The following is a 23,125-nucleotide window of genomic DNA, read 5'->3' on the forward strand; positions in this document are numbered from 1 at the left end:
ATGGATCATTAAAACATGAATGAATGAACATTTGCTGCTCAGTACCCAAACATATTAAATATGTCTCATCTCATCATTAAAACATGAAAAATAAAATGACGGGTAATAATGGATTATGACGGAAATGTTACGATCCTGTCCGTCAAAATGACGGACAACGAAAAAGTCTAACGCAACCACTGGTGTGTGTGTGTGCAGGTGAGCACTCTGCAGATCCTGAACACAGAGAGCGAGGTTTCTTTGATGAGTGACGACCAGGTGTTCTCCAACAGGCAGACGGCCAAACACACCTGCATGGCGCTGCGCAGGTGAGACAGCAACACACTGAAACAAACCTGTTTTTATTATTTATATGCGCATGTGAGCCAGCAGACGGGTTGAAAGACAGATGGTCCGAAGACGGGTTGATTTGATAGAGAGAAATTAACCATTTTTTACTACTACTTTTTTCCAACAATCCTAAAATCGTACATTATACTTTTAGAAAGTCTGTATTTCTAGGGCTCTCCCAATACCATTTTTCGGGCTCCAGATATTCGGTAATAATCAATAGTGAATATTCGGATATTCGGCGTATCATGTCTAACGTTACTGTTTAAACGGCGGATAAAGCAGCTGCATCATGGCAACTGGACAACAGCTAAGCTAAGCTGCTACTTACAGCATTCAGGTGACTTTTCATAGTTGTTGTGCCACCGTGGTCGGCCAGTTTCATATTGCATATTTGGCACACTGCCTTCGTCTTATCGTCGTCCAATTAAAATGGTCCCACACAGCTGAAGTCTTCGGCATTTTGTGTTCAGGTGTGTGAAGTAGGGCTGCACGATATTGGAAAAAACTGACATTGCGATATTTTCTTCCCCTGCGATATGAAAACATACAGGAATTGAAGAAAAGACCGTTTTTTTTTGTCCGCAAACCATCCTTTCTTGAACTTTAATGCTATAGAATTGGTATTTCTTTAACAATATTTAACCGGATGAAGGATTTTAGTCACGGACGTCTGGATCTTAAGTTATCAGAGCAACCAGCTGAGCTAGCTCGGTTATCCTGCTGTGATCTGATCAAGAATGATTGTGATTGGTGGTTTGCTGTGCACTCACTCACTCAAGTTCCCCTGACATGAGAGCCACGCGAGTTTTCCTTTTGTAGCAAGCAGCAAAAATAATTGTAACATGACGTGTTTGAGTTCATTTGCCTACTTAATATCGCACGTCCTAATTTTTTTAATAAATAATCAAATTAAAATAAATCGCACGTCCTGCGATGTGAATATCGAGCATGCGCATAACGCGATTATCGTCACAACACGATATATCTTGCAGCCCTAGTGTGAAGCGTGACATTCGCAACGCTGTGAGTGAAAGCAGTGTTTCCCATACATTGATTTATTTGTGGCGGGCCGCCACAATTAAATATGGTCTAATGGATAGTGAGGTGGGCTGATGATCGGAAGGTTGCGAGTTCAAATCCTGCCTGGAACACCACTTGCCCTTGAGTAAGGCACTTAGCCCTCGGTTACTCCAGGGAGAATGTCCCTGTAATCGGTCATTGTAAGTCGCTTTGGAATAAGGCGTCTGCTAAAGGCCTAAATTGTAAATTATATTTTTGGGAGAATAAACCCCACAGATCCTCAACTGTGTTTCACTCCTTAACAACGCAATACAGAGCAACAAGAACGTTGTCTACAGTAGCCATGAACTCACATGTATTACATTATTTGAGGGGGGGTGGATGCGTGGACCACCCGAATAGGTTAAGGGGCCTTTGGCTTTTCTTTGTTTGTGCGATGCCCCCACAAACAGAATCAAATTCTGTGGGAAACACTGGAAAGCCATGTCAGGCGGGTACAGCCCTAAGTTCAACAGAGTACTTACTGTGTCTGTCAATGATGCTTATCAATGATCACATGTCCATGACAATCTGCAAAACATCTGCAAAGCGGTTAAAAGGGAAGATGCTACTAACCTTTGTTTTATATTGGAATAAAGTGTAAAGTAATTTTTCATTATCTTCTGTATTCCCTTTTTTCTATATTTATATTTTCTTGTAAACATTTTTTCTCAGACTATTCATAATACTAAAACATTTTTAATTAGCTCCTTTTTTACTTACATTTTTAAGTTGATTTCATTATTGATGTTTTGATCAGGTATTTTGAGGCTCACCTGGCAGTGAAGGCTGAGCAGGTCAAACAGTCTCTGCACAACTCAGACGGAGGAAGCACCGTGCCCCAGCAGCCCTTCTATAAGGTAGATAATGTGTTTCATATGTAATGTGTTTCATATGTAATGTGTTTCATATTTAATGTGTTTCATATTTAATGTGTTTCATATTTAATGTGTTTCATATGTAATGTGTTTCATATTTAATGTGTTTCATATTTAATGTGTTTCATATTTAATGTGTTTCATATTTAATGTGTTTCATATTTAATGTGTTTTATCAGGTATTTAATGTGTTTCATAAGGTATTTAATGTGTTTCATAAGGTATTTAATGTGTTTTATAAGGTATTTAATGTGTTTTATCAGGTATTTAATGTGTTTTATAAGGTATTTAATGTGTTTCATAAGGTATTTAATGTGTTTTATCAGGTATTTAATGTGTTTTATAAGGTATTTAATGTGTTTTATCAGGTATTTAATGTGTTTTATAAGGTATTTAATGTGTTTTATCAGGTATTTAATGCGTTTTATCAGGTATTTAATGCGTTTCATATTTAATGTGTTTCATATTTAATGTGTTTCATATTTAATGTGTTTCATAAGGTATTTAATGTGTTTTATAAGGTATTTAATGTGTTTTATAAGGTATTTAATGTGTTTCATAAGGTATTTAATGTGTTTTATAAGGTATTTAATGTGTTTCATAAGGTATTTAATGTGTTTTATAAGGTATTTAATGCGTTTTATAAGGTATTTAATGTGTTTTTATCAGGTATTTAATGTGTTTTATCAGGTATTTAATGTGTTTTATAAGGTATTTAATGTGTTTCATAAGGTATTTAATGTGTTTTATAAGGTATTTAATGTGTTTTTATCAGGTATTTAATGTGTTTTATCAGGTATTTAATGTGTTTTATAAGGTATTTAATGTGTTTCATAAGGTATTTAATGCGTTTTATAAGGTATTTAATGTGTTTTATCAGGTATTTAATGTGTTTTATCAGGTATTTAATGTGTTTTATAAGGTATTTAATGTGTTTTATCAGGTATTTAATGCGTTTTATCAGGTATTTAATGCGTTTCATATTTAATGTGTTTCATATTTAATGTGTTTCATATTTAATGCGTTTTATCAGGTATTTAATGCGTTTCATATTTAATGCGTTTTATAAGGTATTTAATGCGTTTCATATTTAATGTGTTTCATAAGGTATTTAATGCGTTTTATCAGGTATTTAATGCGTTTTATCAGGTATTTAATGTGTTTTATCAGGTATTTAATGCGTTTCATAAGGTATTTAATGTGTTTCATATTTAATGTGTTTCATAAGGTATTTAATGTGTTTCATATTTAATGTGTTTCATAAGGTATTTAATGTGTTTTTATCAGGTATTTAATGTGTTTTATAAGGTATTTAATGCGTTTTATCAGGTATTTAATGCGTTTTATAAGGTATTTAATGTGTTTTATAAGGTATTTAATGCGTTTCATATTTAATGTGTTTCATAAGGTATTTAATGCGTTTTATCAGGTATTTAATGTGTTTTATCAGGTATTTAATGCGTTTTATCAGGTATTTAATGTGTTTTATCAGGTATGTAATGTGTTTTATAAGGTATTTAATGCGTTTTATCAGGTATTTAATGTGTTTTATAAGGTATTTAATGCGTTTTATCAGGTATTTAATGTGTTTTATAAGGTATTTAATGCGTTTTATCAGGTATTTAATGTGTTTTTATAAGGTATTTAATGCGTTTTATCAGGTATTTAATGTGTTTTATAAGGTATTTAATGCGTTTTATAAGGTATTTAATGTGTTTTATCAGGTATTTAATGTGTTTTATAAGGTATTTAATGTGTTTTATCAGGTATTTAATGTGTTTTATAAGGTATTTAATGTGTTTTATAAGGTATTTAATGTGTTTTATAAGGTATTTAATGTGTTTTATCAGGTATTTAATGCGTTTTATCAGGTATTTAATGTGTTTTATAAGGTATTTAATGCGTTTTATCAGGTATTTAATGCGTTTTATCAGGTATTTAATGTGTTTCATATTTAATGTGTTTCATAAGGTATTTAATGTGTTTTTATCAGGTATTTAATGTGTTTCATAAGGTATTTAATGCGTTTTATCAGGTATTTAATGCGTTTTATCAGGTATTTAATGTGTTTTATAAGGTATTTAATGCGTTTTATCAGGTATGTAATGTGTTTTATAAGGTATTTAATGTGTTTCATAAGGTATTTAATGTGTTTTATAAGGTATTTAATGTGTTTTATAAGGTATTTAATGCGTTTTATCAGGTATTTAATGTGTTTTATAAGGTATTTAATGCGTTTTATCAGGTATGTAATGTGTTTTATAAGGTATTTAATGTGTTTCATAAGGTATTTAATGTGTTTTATAAGGTATTTAATGTGTTTTATAAGGTATTTAATGTGTTTTATAAGGTATTTAATGTGTTTTATAAGGTATTTAATGTGTTTCATAAGGTATTTAATGTGTTTTATAAGGTATTTAATGTGTTTTATAAGGTATTTAATGTGTTTTATCAGGTATTTAATGTGTTTTATATTTAATGTGTTTTATAAGGTATTTAATGTGTTTCATAAGGTATTTAATGTGTTTTATCAGGTATTTAATGCGTTTTATCAGGTATTTAATGCGTTTTATCAGGTATGTAATGTGTTTCATAAGGTATTTAATGTGTTTCATAAGGTATTTAATGTGTTTTATAAGGTATTTAATGTGTTTCATAAGGTATTTAATGTGTTTCATAAGGTATTTAATGTGTTTCATAAGGTATTTAATGTGTTTTATAAGGTATTTAATGTGTTTCATAAGGTATTTAATGTGTTTTATAAGGTATTTAATGCGTTTATCAGGTATTTAATGTGTTTTTATAAGGTATTTAATGCGTTTATCATGACTTTTTTGTACAGAAATGTTAGAAATTAACTGATGAAGATACATACTGTCTGTATATTCTGACTCTTTCCAAGCAGTTTAAATTCACAGGTGTTTCCAGCAAAGAAATAGCGCTATAAATTAAGACAATGTGACTTTCTATTTATATACGTTTATATCCGTAATTTGCTAATAGTCTATGGTGTGAGAATACAGAAATTGCTATATCTGCTTCATAAAGAATATAAAATGACTTCTCTTGTCCAAAAAATCTGTTATTGAGATGTATATAAAAACAGAAAGCAGTACATCTAGACTTTTAAGAGCCTGAAAAATTGCCTTTTCTTACAATTTGGCATAAACAAATCCCACTAGCGACAATAAAATAGCATTTGTTTGTTTCTCTTATTGTGTAAACTAATATATTGTAAATGTTAAAGTGTGTTAAGGACTCTTCCTGCTCCACCCTGTGTGTGTGTGTGTGTGTGTGTGTGTGTGTGTGTGTGTGTGTGTGTGTGTGTGTGTGTGTGTGTGTGTGTGTGTGTGTGTGTGTGTGTGTGTGTGTGTGTGTGTGTGTGTGTGTGTGTGTGTGTGTGTGTGTGTGTGTGTGTGTGTGTGTGTGTGTTGTGTGGTGTGTTTAGGCGTACACGTACACCAGGGAGCAGGTGATTGAGATGATGGAGTACCTGATCGAGAGCGCCCCCCCGCAGCTCCACTGGGAGCCGGTGGAGCTTTTCTACAAGATGTCGTGCGTGCCTCTGATGCTGCAGCTCATCTCCACCGCCTGCGACTGGAGGACCTACTACGGCAGGTCGGAGCACACTCTCTCGCTCGCTCTCTCGCTCGCTCTCTCTCTCTCGCTCCCTCTCTCTCTCTCATTTCTCTCTCGCTCGCTCTCTCGCTCGCTCCCTCTCTCTCTCGCTCGCTCTCTCTCTCTCTCATTTCTCTCTCGCTCTCCCTCGCTCTCTCTCTGTCTCTCTCTCTCTTTGTCTCTCTCTCTCTTTGTCTCTCTCTCTCTGAATAACCCAGTTTCCGCATTTACATCAGTTAAAAGACAGTGGTTATGAAAAGTTTTATATTCAACATTACCAACGTGTGTGTGTGCATTTTTGTATTCATTCATTTGTTTTAAGATAGATACTTTATTGCGTAACAGGGACAGTGCACATTAATCAACATTTCTGTACATGTGCCAGTGTGTGTGAGACATACAAATATAACGATAGTTACGGCTGTAACTACGGTTCTATGAGTCCCGGATGACCGCACTGGATATGTCCATCGCGCGCATGCGCAGCTCGAGTACCAATAACAACAAAGTCACCTGTGACCCACGTGACACCGGCTATATCAGCCGGTGTTGTCAGAGGATCTGTTCCCAGAATCTTCTTGCGAGCACACAAGAATTCTGAGTGACAGGATACTCTGGCGGTGCTTTAGCACTGGATGACTTATACCAACCATGTCATGAAGAATCCAAGCACTAGAAGCCAGTTCTAGTAGAACCTGGAGAATGTGCCAGAAGACGCCCACGACACACGGCGTAGATGGTCTCCAGGGGCACCCCTCTTAGGGCAGCCCACAATGTTGAGATACTTCTTGTAGAGTGGCATCTCACCCCTGATGGCGCGGGGCGGCCACTGGCCCCATAGGCATGTGTGATGGTATCAACCACCCAGTGGGACAGCCGCTGCTTAGAGAGAGCACGACCCTTCCTAGTGCCGCCATGGCAAACGAAGAGCTGCCAGCGTGCCAGCTGGATAGGCCGATTGGAGTGGGCTAGTGGAAATACCGGCAGGAACGCCACATTCGGTCAGAGGGCAACACCTGAGCCATCGGAGTTCCACCTCAGGCATGTATTGCTTACGGAGAGGGCATGAAGCTGCCCCCGGTGGAGGCTTGTGCCGTGAGAGGAAATCTGCAACCTAATTCAGGTCTCCTGGCAAAAAGACTGCCTGCAGACTGGCGAGGTGGGGGAGCGCCCAAGGCAAGAGGCTCTGTGAAACCCGGAGCAGCTGTGCGGACCTGGTGCCCCCCTGGTGGTTGATTTGGGCAACGGCGAACATGTTGTCCGAACGAACGAGCACATGCCTGCCCAAAACAGCTCCCCTGGCTCGACTGGCACGCTACGGAGGACTCTCCTACATGTCTCCATTAGTGGTGACTGGGCCAGCCAAACCTGGCGATGAGTCTGTACCAGAAAGGACATAACTCGTCCCAATTCCCTAGCCATTAGGGCAAAGGCCTGCAGTGATCACTGAGGCCCAGCAAAGAAAGCTCGGCCGGAGCCTGCTGCAGAGAGGTGGAGACAGCCAGCATTAGATGGGAGAGGGAGTTTGCGTGCCGCTGCGTCGTAGGCCCTACAGAGCAGCCAGTCTGTGACCCTGCACTGAGGCCGAGGGCACCTGACCCCAGGCCTTAGAGCCTCGTCAGGAGCCAGAATCAGGGAGGCGATGGCAGGCTCAATGGGTGGCATGCCACCCTCGCCAGATCCTGCATGGCAGCCAAGGTCCGGGCTTCGGAGCCAGCGTGGCAGAGGGCCCTGGTGTCCCTCCAGCATGCATGGAGCTCCCTCAGGTACTCCTCTGAAGGAGGAACGGTGAGGGGGACAGGGGCAGGGCTACGCCTGAAGAAGGCGCTAGCCTGAGCCAAGTCGGCCTGCGTAACCGGAATCTGCAAGTGCGCCAGGGCCGTACGAATAATGTCGGCCATGGAGTCGCCCTCCACGCCCTGCAGAGAACCCTGAGCAGAGGACCTCGTCCTCCATCTCTTCATTGAAGAGGTTAGCCGAAGCCGCTAGCGACAAGGCATCCTCATACAGAGGTGCGGCAACCGAAGGAGGGGCAGGCGGCACGCTAGCAGCCCCTATACCGGGCCCTGGCTGAAGGGCCAAGAGGAGCGACTTCATCATGTCCATGTCGGCAGCTAGCTGATCCACTTTAGAGGACAGCCTGTTTCTAGTCCTCCTATTGGGGGGTGCACCCATAGCCATCGCTCCCTCAAGTCGCCGGGAACGTCCGAACTGATCTGGAGGAGGATGTGACAAGGAGAGGTGTCCGTTGGCTGCTGCCAGACGTTCCACCTCAGTGATTCTAGCCACTCTGAGCGCCCGAGGCATACAGCTACAGTGCATGCAGGCGCTTACCGTGAGAGCCTCCCTTAGATGCTCGAGGCCGAGGCAAGAGGGGCAGCGGTCATGGCCGTCCTCTGGCTCAAGAGAAGCCATACAGGCGCTACATGAATGAGCCATTCTGTAGGTAGCCAGATGCAGCGTAGCCGGGTGCCGGAACACAGCCTTCACCAGCTACCTGCTTAACGGAAACAGTAGAGCGGTACTGCTACTCGCCGAACAGAAAAAGGGATGTAATTACACCCACGTTACCGGCAGAGGGAGCTGGAGCAAGAGCACTGCCTTCACCTAGCTGGATTAATAAACAAGGCAGTTCAGCATCTACCAGGAGCGGGGGCGAGAACACTGCCTTCACCAGCTACCTGCTTAACGAAAAGGGTAGAGCGGTGCTGCTACTCGAATAAACAAGGCAGTTTAGCGTGTACCAGGAGCGGGGGTGAGAACACTGCCTTCACCTAGCTGGGTAAAATAAAGAAGCTTTAACAAAGCTAAGACCAGAAACTGGCTTCTAAAGAAAAAACAGCATGGGAAACTCCGCTACTGCTAACCAGCTAAACAAGAAACACAGCTAAAGCCAGAAACTCAAAATGCTAATGGTAGCTTGGCACAACGCCGCGGTCAGAACAAGTACAAAAGCACAGCACGGGCAACTCCTGGGAGAGGGAGCAGAAACGCCACCGTCACCAAAAAAGTTCAAGCCCAAAAAGCAAACGGATAGTAATCAGGACAACTAGGCTGGGAGAGGGAGCGGAAACACTGCCATCACCAACCAAGCCGACACCAGTCCGAACGAAGTCTCTGCGCAGCCGGCCACAGCTCCTGGAGGACGGGTAAGCCCGCGGCTCCGACTGGATGAGTCTCGAAGCTGCACGCAGCCAGCTTTGCAGAGAATCCTTGACAAATGTTCCAACCGAACGCACGCTGTAGGCTACAAAAATGTAGCCACGGTACTCTCGCGCAGCGAGAAGATGAAAAGGAACAGATCCTCTGACGACACCGGTGTCACGTGGGTCACAGGTGACTTTGTTGTTATTGGTACTCGAGCTGCGCATGCGCGCGATGGACATATCCAGTGCTAAAGCACCGCCCCTGGTCAGTAGGGACGAAATAGAACCTGTGTGTGAGATAATGATAATATAACTTGTGTGTGCAGGAGTGACACGGTACGTTACGCTCTGGATATCCTGGCCCTCCTGGTGGTGGTTCCTAAAGTCCAGCTGGTGCTCGCTGAGACCGTGGAGGTCCTGGACGAGACCCGCTCCCCTGTCTCCACTGTGGGTCAGTGACGTTTCACTGTGGATCTACTTTATGTTATCATTATTATTATCAGAGAGGGGAAAAGTACTCTCATCCTTTACTCAAGTAGAAGTACAGATACTCGTGTAGGGCTGCTCGATTATGGCAAAACTCATAATCTCGATTATTTGGGTCAATAATTGATATCACGATTATTAAAAACGATTATCCATTTACTTTGAAAACATCAATTTATTGAAAAAAAAATGAACACTATGTTTTTAACAGTTGATTACCCTGAACTTCAAGTAAAATTCAACTGAAAAACCAATAAAAAAAAACATTTAAATAAAGAAATTAAAACATTTAAAATAAAATAAATAATTGTTTTATTTCGATTATGTTGTTTTCATAATCGTTGCAAGCGAAAATCGTAATTGCGATTCAAATACGATTAATTGAGCAGCCCTATACTCGTGTTTAAAAATACTCTGGTAGAAGTACTGACTACACTTCTTTACTCAAGTCAAAGTAAAGAGGGCTTTGAAATGTACTTCAGTAAAAAGTACCCATAACTAGCAGCTGCTTTAAAGAGTACCTGACCTCCCTTTATATCAATAGAACAATAATGTCATTGTTAGCTAATGAATGTTTCCATGCTGAACAACGGCAACATGACAACGTTTCCATTGGTCCCTCTTCTTTAGAGAAGACCAGGAAATGATGGATACACGGATCGTGTTCAAATCAATAGGCACGCAATGACTCTAAAGAATAATGATCACGCATCAAACACACATTCAGACTAAAGGAACCAGCTGTTTGGGAAATGAGAGAAGTAGAAAGTACAGGTATTTGGGTTCAACATGTAAGAAGTAGAAAGTACAGGTATTTGAGTTCAACATGTAAGAAGTAGAAAGTACAGGTATTTGAGTTCAACATGTAAGAAGTAGAAAGTACAGGTATTTGAGTTCAACATGTAAGAAGTAGAAAGTACAGGTATTTGTGTTCAACATGTGAGAAGTAGAAAGTACATGTATTTGTATTCAACATGTAAGAAGTAGAAAGTACAGGTATTTGAGTTCAACATGTGAGAAGTAGAAAGTACAGGTATTTGAGTTCAACATGTAAGAAGTAGAAAGTACAGGTATTTGAGTTCAACATGTAAGAAGTAGAAAGTACAGGTATTTGAGTTCAACATGTAAGAAGTAGAAAGTACAGGTATTTGTGTTCAACATGTAAGAAGTAGAAAGTACAGGTATTTGAGTTTAACATGTAAGAAGTAGAAAGTACAGGTATTTGGGTTCAACATGTGAGAAGTAGAAAGTACAGGTATTTGTGTTCAACATGTGAGAAGTAGAAAGTACAGGTATTTGAGTTCAACATGTAAGAAGTAGAAAGTACAGGTATTTGAGTTCAACATGTAAGAAGTAGAAAGTACAGGTATTTGTGTTCAACATGTAAGAAGTAGAAAGTACAGGTATTTGAGTTCAACATGTAAGAAGTAGAAAGTACAGGTATTTGAGTTCAACATGTAAGAAGTAGAAAGTACAGGTATTTGTGTTCAACATGTGAGAAGTAGAAAGTACAGGTATTTGAGTTCAACATGTAAGAAGTAGAAAGTACAGGTATTTGAGTTCAACATGTAAGAAGTAGAAAGTACAGGTATTTGTGTTCAACATGTGAGAAGTAGAAAGTACAGGTATTTGAGTTCAACATGTAAGAAGTAGAAAGTACAGGTATTTGAGTTCAAACATGTAGAAGTAGAAAGTACAGGTATTTGAGTTCAACATGTAAGAAGTAGAAGTCAGGTATTTGAGTTCAACATGTAAGAATAGAAAGTACAGTATTTGTGTTCAACATGTAAGAAGTAGAAAGTATCAGGTATTTGATGTTTCACATGTAAAGAAGTAGAAGTACAGGTATTTGAGTTTCAACATGGTAAGAAGTAGAAAGTACAGGTATTTGAGTTCAACAGGTAAGAAGTAGTAAAGTACAGGTATTTGAGTTCAACATGTAAGAAGTAGAAAGTACAGGTATTTGGTTCAACATGTTGAGAAGTAGAAAGTACAGGTATTTGAGTTCAACATAAGATGTAAGAAGTAGAAAGTACAGGTATTTGAGTTCAACATGTAAGAAGTAGAAAGTACAGGGTATTGTGGTCAACATGTAAGAAGTAGAAAGTACAGGTATTGTGGTTCAACATGTAAGAAGTAGAAAGTACAGGTATTTGAGTTCAACATGTAAGAAGTAGAAAGTAAGGTATTGTACAGTTTCAACATTGTAAGAAGTAGAAAGTACAGGTATTTGGGTTCAACATGTAAGAAGTAGAAAGTACAGGTATTTGGGTTCAAAATGTAAGAAGTAGAAAGTACAGGTATTTGAGTTCAACATGTGAGAAGTAGAAAGTACAGGTATTTGAGTTCAACATGTAAGAAGTAGAAAGTACAGGTATTTGGGTTCAAAATGTAAGAAGTAGAAAGTACAGGTTATTTGCGTTCAACATGTAAGACGTAGAAAGTACAGGTATTTGGGTTTAAATGTGAGAAAGTAGAAAGTACAGGTATTTGGGTTCAACATGTAAGAAGTAGAAAAGTACAGGTATTTGAGTTCAACATGTAAGAAGTAGAAAGTACAGGTATTTGTGTTCAACATGTAAGAAGTAGAAAGTACAGGTATTTGAGTTCTGGTTCAACATGTAAGAAGTAGAAAGTACAGGTATTTGAGTTCAACATGTAAGAAGTAGAAAGTACAGGTATTTGAGGTTCAACATGTGAGAAGTAGAAAGTACCAGGTATTTGTGTTCAACATGTGGAAGTAGAACAGTACAGGTATTTGAGTTCAAACATGTAAGAAGTAGAAAGTACAGGTATTTGAGTTCAACATGTAAGAAGTAGAAAGTACAGGTATTTGTGTTCAACATATAAGAAGTAGAAAAGTACAGGTTATTTGAGTTCAACATGTGAGAAGTTAGAAAGTACAGGTATTTGTGTTTCAACATGTGAGAAGTAGAAAGTACAGTATTTTGAGTTCAACATGTGAGAAGTAAGAATAGTACAGGTATTTGAGTTTCAACATGTAGAGTAAGTAGAAAGTACAGGTATTTTGAGTTTCAACATGTAGAAGTAGAAGTACAGGTATTTGAGTTCAACATGTAAGAAGTAGAAATTACAGGTATTTGAGTTAAAACATGTAAGAAGTAGAAAGTACAGGTATTTGAGTTCAACATGTGAGAAGTAGAAAGTACAGGTATTTGAGTTCAACATGTAAGAAGTAGAAAGTACAGGTATTTGTGTTCAACATGTGAGAAGTAGAAAGTACAGGTATTTGAGTTCAACATGTGAGAAGTAGAAAAGTACAGGTATTTGAGTTCAACATGTAAGAAGTAGAAAGTACAGGTATTTGTGTTCAACATGTAAGAAGTAGAAAGTACAGGTATTTGGGTTTCAACATGTAAGAAGTAGAAAGTACAGGTATTTGAGTTCAACATGTAAGAAGTAGAAAGTACAGGTATTTGTGTTCAACATGTAAGAAGTAGAAAGTACAGGTATTTGAGTTCAACATGTGAGAAGTAGAAAGTACAGGTATTTGAGTTCAACATGTAAGAAGTAGAAAGTACAGGTATTTGGTTCAACATGTGAGAAGTAGAAAGTACAGGTATTTGAGTTCAACATGTGAGAAGTAGAAAGTACAGGTATTTGAGTTCAACAGTTGTAAGAAGTAGAAAGTACAGGTATTTGTGTTCAACATGTAAGAAGTAGAAAGTACAGGTATTTGGGTTCAACATGTAAGAAGTAGAAAGTACAGGTATTTGAGTTCAACATGTAAGAAGTAGAAAGTACAGGTATTTGTGTTCAACATGTAAGAAGTAGAAAGTACAGGTATTTGAGTTCAACATGTAAGAAGTAGAAAGTACAGGTATTTGAGTTCAACATGTAAGAAGTAGAAAGTACAGGTATTTGGGTTCAAGTAGAAATAGAAGTACAGGTATTTGAGTAATGAAGTAGAAAGTACAGGTATTTGAGTTCAACATGTAAGAAGTAGAAAGTACAGGTATTTCAGTTCAACATGTAAGAAGTAGAAAGTAGAGGTATTTGAGTTCAACATGTAAGAAGTAGAAAGTACAGGTATTTGAGTTCAACATGTGAGAAGTAGAAAGTACAGGTATTTGAGTTCAACATGTGAAGAAGTAGAAAGTACAGGTATTTGAGTTCAACATGTAAGAAGTAGAAAGTACAGGTATTTGAGTTCAACATGTAAGAAGTAGAAAGTACAGGTATTTGAGTTCAACATGTGAGAAGTAGAAAGTACAGGTATTTGAGTTCAACATGTGAGAAGTAGAAAGTACAGGTATTTGAGTTCAACATGTGAGAAGTAGAAAGTACAGGTATTTGAGTTCAACATGTAAGAAGTAGAAAGTACAGGTATTTGAGTTCAACATGTAAGAAGTAGAAAGTACAGGTATTTGAGTTCAACATGTAAGAAGTAGAAAGTACAGGTATTTGAGTTCAACATGTAAGAAGTAGAAAGTACAGGTATTTGAGTTCAACATGTGAGAAGTAGAAAGTACAGGTATTTGAGTTCAACATGTGAGAAGTAGAAAGTGCAGGTATTTGAGTTCAACATGTAAGAAGTAGAAAGTACAGGTATTTGAGTTCAACATGTAAGAAGTAGAAAGTACAGGTATTTGTGTTCAACATGTAAGAAGTAGAAAGTACAGGTATTTGAGTTCAACATGTAAGAAGTAGAAAGTACAGGTATTTGAGTTCAACATGTGAGAAGTAGAAAGTACAGGTATTTGTGTTCAACATGTAAGAAGTAGAAAGTACAGGTATTTGTGTTCAAAATGTAAGAAGTAGAAAGTACAGGTATTTGTGTTCAACATGTGAGAAGTAGAAAGTACAGGTATTTGAGTTCAACATGTAAGAAGTAGAAAGTACAGGTATTTGGGTTCAACATGTGAGAAGTAGAAAGTACAGGTATTTGTGTTCAACATGTAAGAAAGTAGAAAGTAACGGTATTTGAGTTCAACATGTAAGAGTAGAAAGTACAGGTATTTGAGTTCAACATGTAAGAAGTAGAAAGTACAGGTATTTGAGTTCAACATGTAAGAAGTAGAAAGTACAGGTATTTGAGTTCAACATGTAAGAAGTAGAAAGTACAGGTATTGGGTTCAACATGTAAGAAGTAGAAAGTACAGGTATTTGAGTTCAACATGTGAGAAGTAGAAAGTACAGGTATTTGAGTTCAACATGTAAGAAGTAGAAAGTACAGGTATTTGAGTTCAACATGTAAGAAGTAGAAAGTACAGGTATTTGAGTTCAACATGTAAGAAGTAGAAAGTACAGGTATTTGGGTTCAACATGTAAGAAGTAGAAAGTACAGGTATTTGAGTTCAACATGTGAGAAGTAGAAAGTACAGGTATTTGGGTTCAACATGTAAGAAGTAGAAAGTACAGGTATTTGAGTTCAACATGTGAGAAGTAGAAAGTACAGGTATTTGTGTTCAACATGTAAGAAGTAGAAAGTACAGGTATTTGGGTTCAACATGTAAGAAGTAGAAAGTACAGGTATTTGAGTTCAACATGTAAGAAGTAGAAAGTACAGGTATTTGAGTTCAACATGTAAGAAGTAGAAAGTACAGGTATTTGAGTTCACATGTGAGAAGTAGAAAGTACAGGTATTTGGGTTCAACATGTAAGAAGTAGAAAGTACAGGTATTTGAGTTCAACATGTGAGAAGTAGAAAGTATAGGTATTTGGGTTCAACATGTAAGAAGTAGAAAGTACAGGTATTTGAGTTCAACATGTGAGAAGTAGAAAGTACAGGTATTTGAGTTCAAACATGTGAGAAGTTGAAAGTACAGGTATTTGGGTTTCAACATGTAAGAAGTAGAAAGTACAGGTATTTGGGTTCAACATGTAAGAAGTAGAAAGTACAGGTATTTGAGTTCAACATGTGAGAAGTAGAAAGTACAGGTATTTGTGTTTCACATGTAAGAAGTAGAAAGTACAGGTATTTGGGTTCAACATGTAAGAAGTAGAAAGTACAGGTATTTGAGTTCAACATGTGAGAAGTAGAAAGTACAGGTATTTGAGTTCAACATGTAAGAAGTAGAAAGTACAGGTATTTGGGTTCAACATGTAAGAAGTAGAAAGTACAGGTATTTGAGTTCAACATGTGAGAAGTAGAAAGTACAGGTATTTGGGTTCAACATGTGAGAAGTAGAAAGTACATGTATTTGGGTTCAACATGTGAGAAGTAGAAAGTACATGTATTTGGGTTCAACATGTGAGAAGTAGAAAGTACATGTATTTGTGTTCAACATGTAAGAAGTAGAAAGTACAGGTATTTGAGTTCAACATGTAAGAAGTAGAAAGTACAGGTATTTGTGTCCAACATGTAAAAAGTCGTAAGTAGTGGAGTAAAGTACTGATACCAGAAAATTTACTTAAGTACAGTAACAAAGTATTTGTACACTACTTCCCACCTCTGCTTCTTATTCTAATGAACGATGTTCTGCAGGAATGAGCATCATTCTGGGCGTGGCGGAGGGAGAGGTGTTCGTCCACGATGCAGAGATCCAGAAGTCTGCTCTGCAGGTGAGACGCTCCTTTAATCTGCTGCACTGATGCATGTTAACTATGGGATGGATTGCCATTAAATGTATGTATGTGTCCCACAACGGGGACATTTACAGGGTGGCCAGTGCAGGTATCTTATGTGTTTTTATAGGGCAAATAAAGTATATATAAGGTATCTAATGCAGTTTATAAGGTATTTAATGCAGTGTATCAGGTATCTAATGCAGTTTATAAGGTATTTAATGCAGTGTATCAGGTATCTAATGCAGTTTATGAGGTATTTAATGCAGTGTATCAGGTATCTAATGCAGTTTATAAGGTATCTAATGCAGTTTAAAAGGTATTTAATGCAGTGTATCAGGTATCTAATGCAGTTTATGAGGTATTTAATGCAGTGTATCAGGTATCTAATGCAGTTTATACGGTATTTAATGCAGTGTATCAGGTATCTAATGCAGTTTGAGGTATTTAATGCAGTGTATCAGGTATCTAATGCAGTTTGAGGTATTTAATGCAGTGTATCAGGTATCTAATGCAGTTTGAGGTATTTAATGCAGTGTATCAGGTATTTAATGCAGTGTATCAGGTATCTAATGCAGTTTATAAGGTATTTAATGCAGTTTATAAGGTATTTAATGCAGTGTATCAGGTATCTAATGCAGTTTGAGGTATTTAATGCAGTGTATCAGGTATCTAATGCAGTTTATATGGTATTTAATGCAGTGTATCAGGTATCTAATGCAGTTTATAAGGTATTTAATGCAGTTTATAAGGTATTTAATGCAGTGTATCAGGTATTTAATGCAGTTTATAAGGTATCTAATGCAGTGTATCAGGTATTTAATGCAGTTTATAAGGTATTTAATGCAGTGTATCAGGTATCTAATGCAGTGTATCAGGTATTTAATGCAGTTTATAAGGTATTTAATGCAGTGTATCAGGTATCTAATGCAGTGTATCAGGTATTTAATGCAGTTTATAAGGTATTTAATGCAGTGTATCAGGTATCTAATGCAGTGTATCAGGTATCTAATGCAGTTTATAAGGTATTTAATGCAGTGTATCAGGTATCTAATGCAGTGTATCAGGTATTTAATGCAGTTTATAAGGTATTTAATGCAGTGTATCAGGTATCTAATGCAGTTTATATGGTATTTAATGCAGTGTATCAGGTATCTAATGCAGTGTATCAGGTATCTAATGCAGTTTATATGGTATTTAATGCAGTGTATCAGGTATCTAATGCAGTGTATCAGGTATCTAATGCAGTTTATATGGTATTTAATGCAGTGTATCAGGTATCTAATGCAGTTTATATGGTATTTAATGCAGTGTATCAGGTATCTAATGCAGTGTATCAGGTATCTAATGCAGTGTATCAGGTATTTAATGCAGTGTATCAGGTATCTAATGCAGTGTATCAGGTATCTAATGCAGTTTATATGGTATTTAATGCAGTGTATCAGGTATCTAATGCAGTGTATCAGGTATCTAATGCAGTTTATATGGTATTTAATGCAGTGTATCAGGTATCTAATGCAGTGTATCAGGTATTTAATGCAGTTTATAAGGTATCTAATGCAGTGTATCAGGTATTTAATGCAGTTTATAAGGTATCTAATGCAGTGTATCAGGCAGTGTTATCATGGTATTTAATGCAGTTTATAAGGTATTTAATGGTCATGTATCAGGTATCTATGCAGTTTATAAGGTATTTAATGCAGTTTATAAGGTATTTAATGCAGTGTATCAGGTATCTAATGCAGTGTATCAGGTATCTAATGCAGTTTATAAGGTATTTAATGCAGTGTATCAGGTATCTATATGCAGTGTATCAGGTATTAATGCAGTTTATAAGGTATTAATGCAGTGTATCAGGTATCTAATGCAGTGTATCAGGTATTAATGCAGTTTATAAGGTATTTAATGCAGTGTTATCAGGTATCTAATGCAGTTTTTAAGGTATAAATTGCCCATGTTTTCCCTAACTTAGCTTCCATCTCCCCCACAGGTGATAATAAACTGTGGTGTGCCCCGGATCAGAGCCTGAGTCCTGGGGGGGCTTTCCCCGGCCCCCCCCCCTTATGTTCTGCACCTCATGTGGCAGCTGGTGCAGAACAACAACGGCATCAAGGTAAAAAACACTAAAGGAACTTCAGTCTTCTTTAAAGATCTCCTATCATGCTATTTTTAGGCATATATTATGGGTCTCAGATATATACAGTGTTTCCCCTACCATTGTCTTGGAGGGGTGCTGCGCCCCGCCAACGGAGCCCCGCGCCCCCGCTGAAATTCAATGCATTTTTAAAAAAATATATATATATATATGACATGACATGACATGTCACTTGTTAGACGCTTTTATCCAAAGCGACTTACATACTCAATACTGTGGGCAATCCCCACAGGAGCAATTGGGGTGAAGTGTCTTGCCCAGGGACACAACGACATGCTGACTGCAGTGGGGTTTGAACCTGTGACCTCCTGATCCGAATACCAACTCACAACCCACTGCACCACAGGCCTCCCTATATATAGCACCAAATTGCAAATAATCTATATCTACGGTCACTTTTCACATTGAACATGTGCTCTTTTATTAAAAAAAACTAAACGCTTTCATTTTAAGTTGAGTTTAGTGTTTTTGACCCTAAGAAACACTGATGCATTAATCAATAACAATAATCCACAGCTCCTCTCTCTGCTCCAGAGGATTTAAAAAAAAAAATATCCCAATGCCACCCCCAGGCAGCATTCCCCCAAAGCAGTAAACCTAGGGGAAGCACCGTAAAAATATATAAAAACATGTCTATGTCTAGGAGGCGTGTGGCGCAGTAGGTAGGGCGTTGGTGTTTCGGATCAGGGGAGGTTCAAACCCCACTGCAGTCAGCATGTCGTTGTGTCCCTGAGACACTTCACCCCAAATTGCTCCTGTGGGGATTGCCCACAGTACTGAGTATGTAAGTCGCTTTGGATAAAAGCGTCTAACAAGTGACATGTAATGTAATATATATGAAGTGTTTTGCTCAAAATACCAAACAGATCATGCATTTTAGACATTCGCTCATTTTAGACATCCCTCATCCCCCTCTATTTCAGCCCTGTTACTAAAGTGCTGATTCTGGGGTCCTCGGCTTTAAAAAAATTAATAAAAATGAGGGGGCGGAGCTAATGCCTGCTCAGAATTCTACGAGACTAAATGCTGCCGTGATTAAACGCCATCATGTTCCAGACCACATCAAGGATTATCTCTGAAACAGCATGGAGCTCCAAATGCTGCACAGCACCCCCTAGCGGCGGGCAGGGGGTGCTGAGCTCCCCTGTCTGAATTATTATTTGACGGTTATTGCTGCTCCCGCTGTGCATAATCTGTGTAACCCTAACCCTTATCTCAATGGGCCTCAAACAGTTTGGTCACAATTATTCAAAAGATTATTTCCGCGGCACACCTTCATATGATTCATTATCGTTATAAAACAAATAAGAGAATAAGGAAAAAAACAGTTATGAAATACTATATGGCAGTAAAACAAGAATACAGTTTGAAAGGGGAGTGATTTGTAAAATATCCATAAATAAAAACAACATCTGTTTACAGTTGTGTATCATCTGGGTGTTGAGAGATGTATCCATAGATCTCTCAATGTTGCTCTCAAAGTGCACCAGATTGATGCTTTCAACTTCAATATTTTAAAAAAATCTTCGCGGGGGAGCATGCTCTAGAGGAGCCCTAGAAGAGGTGAGATCCGCTCCCCACTCGTAAAAAAAAGCACTTTACCCCTGCCTATATGCCATGAGCTGATATCGAGCCTGCGTTGATTTTTTGTAACAGTCGCGGGTTTGTACTGTGTGTTTGCGGTGTGGGGAGTGCTTTTGTGCGTGCTCTATAGTGCCCGTAATAGTGTTCACTGGAGTCCAGCACCTCAGCACCCCCACTCAAAATACCTTCCCGCGCCTCTGCACAAACATGTAACTTTGATTTGTGATTTCACTGTAAACTACAGAAGGCTTATAGAGAATATTGTATTGCCTATGACTGTTTACATGTGAGAAGCTGAATAAAAAAAGACAAATCTATCCTTCTCTCTCTCTCAGGTGCTCCTCTCGGTTCTCTCTGTGAAGATGCCCATCACAGATGCAGATCTGATCCGAGCTCTGGCCTGTAAAGCTCTGGTTGGATTGTCCCGCAGCGCCGCCATCAGACAGATCATCAGCAAGCTGCCGCTGTTCACCAGCAGCCACATCCAGCAGGTGAATAACAACAACAACAACAACAACAACACACCTTCAGGGACGGGATTACACACCTGAGCATGGAGGAGAAACGCTAAACCTTAATTGGATAATTGCTGCAAAGATAGATAATAACCCCCTCCTCCTCTTCCTCTTCCTCTTCTCCTCTCTCCTCCCAGCTGATGAAGGAGCCTCTGCTTCAGGACAAACGCAGCGAGCATGTGCGTTTCTGCCGCTACGCAGCGGAGCTAACGGAGCGCGTGTCGGGGAAACCTCTCCTCATGGGGAGCGACGTCTCATTGGCTCGCCTGCAGAGGGCCAACGTGGTCGCCCAATCACGGATCACCTTCTCCCAGAAGGAGCTGTTGGTGTTGATCAGGAACCACCTGGTGGCCAAAGGGCTACATGACACCGCTACACCCTTGTCAGGGAGGCCAACCTCCCCTCCTCCCCTCCTCTGATCTGCAGGAGTCACCGCTCGGACAGACAAGGTCAACTTTTATGATTTGTCGTTCTTAACATCCATGTTTGTTTGTGTCCGCCCCCTCCCCATAAACCGTATTTCATTTCATTTCACATTCTGTTCTTGTACATAGTCATATTCTATTTACGTTACATTTTCTTAGACCCTCGCAGGAAAACCCCCCCAAAGAAAATGGCAGAAACCGAGAGACCGAGAGACAGATATTATTATTATTTGTCGATCTTAACATCCATGTTTGTTTGTCTCCTCCTCCTCTTCCTCCTCCTCCTCCTCCTCTTCCTCAATTTTATAATGTGTTTCTTAATGTCTTTCATGTTTGTAAAGCACTTTGAATTGCCTTGTGTTGAAAGGTGCTGTATTAATAAACTTGCCTTGCTCAGCAGGTCGTATCGGCGGCGGCCATGTTGGCTCGTCTCCTGCGTCCTCATTGGCTGTTGCCTCCTCCTCCTCCACTCCCATTCGCTCCCTCGTCCTCTCCTCCCCCTCGCCAGCGTCTCTTCCGGCGGGTCGGATTCTGTTTTCTCGAGAACGCCCGCCTGCGATCTGTAACTCTGGGAGGAGACTGAGTGCCTGAAGCAGAGTCGGACCACGGTGCCTTCATACAGGTCAGGGAGGCCATTTGGTTTATTTTACATGTTTTTATTTGTGCACTTTGTTTCAGGCTGTGTCTTTTATTTATTTAGTTCAGTGGTCGACAACCTTTTCGACATGTAGTGCCATTTAAAAAAATAAAAATTGTGATCAGTGTACCGACGATCGTGAATTGTCAACGGTGGGGGGGAGCCTCGCTGCGGGGGAAGCAGTGTGTGGACCTCTTTCACCTGTCAGCGTAACTTACATGATGCCGTTTAAACACATTTCAAATTTCAATAATTGGTTTAAACGGCATAATAATAAGGACGACCGTCCGTTCTGTGATTCTCCAGAACACACAGAAGGCCGCCCCTTTGTAGCAATATTCTTTTCGATGAGAGATGAGCAGATCGCCACTGGGGCTTTCAACTAAAGACACTTGTACAGCATTTGTACAGCCTCCTTATGGGTACTGCAATTTGTGAAGTGCTTCTCCTCCGTGTTGAAACGCTCAGCACCACGGAGGAAAGCGGCAGAAAGTCGCCTGGAGTTAAAGAGAGTGGGGCTGCGTTGCGTGCATGACTTCCTTCTGCAGGTAACGGGGGAGACGCGCTCTGGCGGCGGTACTCGTTCAGGATCCGAAAATACAATGTAAATATTTTTGCACACTTATTGACCCCTGATTAGTTTATTAATTCAATGTAGGTGTGTCTTTTTATTTATTTATTTTAATGACACCAACGCTCACTAAAGTTCCAGTTTAATATTTAATAATAATAGAGCCCGCCCACATTTCAGATATTACGTCATATCAGCTTCCGTTGTCCCCCGTTTTAGTAGAGATGTGGGGTAACAGAGGAAAAGAGAGAGGGTTTTATTTCCTGACACTTTGAGAGTCTCCTGACACACACGGGGACACACCGGGGACACATGGTGATGTTGAGAAGACATCAATAAAAAGTGCATTTTGCATGATAGGAGACCTTTAAATCTGTTAAAGCGGTCGCACATAAGCGGCAACATTGCTCAGAACATCCTCTCTTCTACTCTGGTTTCAGACTCCAGCCATGAAGAAGCAAAATCTATTTGTTTTATGTCCTATATGTATTCATGGTTATATATATTTGTTTTTGTATTCGGGATTGTGGGAAACGGTATTTCGATCTCTCTGTCTATAAGTTCTAAAGTTGGACTTTGACTAAAGAATATATCCTCTCTTCTTCTCTGTGTTTCAGACTCCCGGCCATGAAGATGCAGCCCCCCCCCTCGCCCCCCCCTCCCCCCCCTCCCTGGACAGCATCATCACAGAGTTTCCTGAGGGAGCAGCAATGCGCGCTGCATTAACCCCGTCACCACCTGCCCCCCCTTCTCCCTCTTCAACCCCCCACCGCTGCCCCGAGCCCACGCAGCGCCGCATGGCCGAGCCCAACTTCAGCGCACCGGCTGGGTGGGGCGGGGCCTATACCCGAGGCACGGGGGGGTGGACCGAGGGGGGCTGGACCGGCACCTCATCTTCAGCAGGTAGGAAAGCACACTCAGGGAGTCCAAACAACCCATTGGTTATAATGACAACTGTTTAGAAGACACAAACATGAAAAAAACAGCGAGGGACATATTTGCACTTTTTTTGTGGTGGGACGGGCGAAGCGGAGAGGTTTCCCCACGTTTGCCTTTTCGGGCTGTGACCGGCCACCAGACGCTCGCCGTCTTCCATCTGGGCCTGGCTCCAGAAGGAGGACTCGGGCTACCTCCGGGCCGGGTGTCCCTCACTTTTTGATGGTGTTTTTCATGGGGTCGTTGAACCACTC

The 23,125-nt window shown here is 39.6% G+C and overlaps 1 protein-coding gene across 1 annotated transcript in view; it reads left to right on the forward strand.

Moving 5' to 3' along the window:
- Window positions 1-22,838, forward strand: part of LOC117563093 (DDB1- and CUL4-associated factor 1-like) — a gene marked incomplete at its 3' end in the record, with an annotated part of 39,822 nt that extends 16,984 nt beyond the window's left edge. The window contains 13 exon segments of the mRNA XM_034241255.1: window positions 199-308; window positions 2,153-2,252; window positions 5,719-5,888; window positions 9,361-9,485; window positions 15,969-16,045; window positions 18,039-18,051; window positions 18,054-18,093; window positions 18,095-18,161; window positions 20,123-20,278; window positions 20,440-20,677; window positions 20,680-20,751; window positions 21,128-21,312; window positions 22,553-22,838. Coding sequence (XP_034097146.1) covers window positions 199-308; window positions 2,153-2,252; window positions 5,719-5,888; window positions 9,361-9,485; window positions 15,969-16,045; window positions 18,039-18,051; window positions 18,054-18,093; window positions 18,095-18,161; window positions 20,123-20,278; window positions 20,440-20,677; window positions 20,680-20,751; window positions 21,128-21,312; window positions 22,553-22,838 — 1,639 coding nt within the window.
- Window positions 22,839-23,125: the final 287 nt, after the last annotated feature.

The sequence above is a fragment of the Gymnodraco acuticeps genome, unplaced genomic scaffold (genome assembly GCF_902827175.1).
Source record: "Gymnodraco acuticeps unplaced genomic scaffold, fGymAcu1.1, whole genome shotgun sequence".
Lineage (NCBI taxonomy): Eukaryota > Metazoa > Chordata > Actinopteri > Perciformes > Bathydraconidae > Gymnodraco > Gymnodraco acuticeps.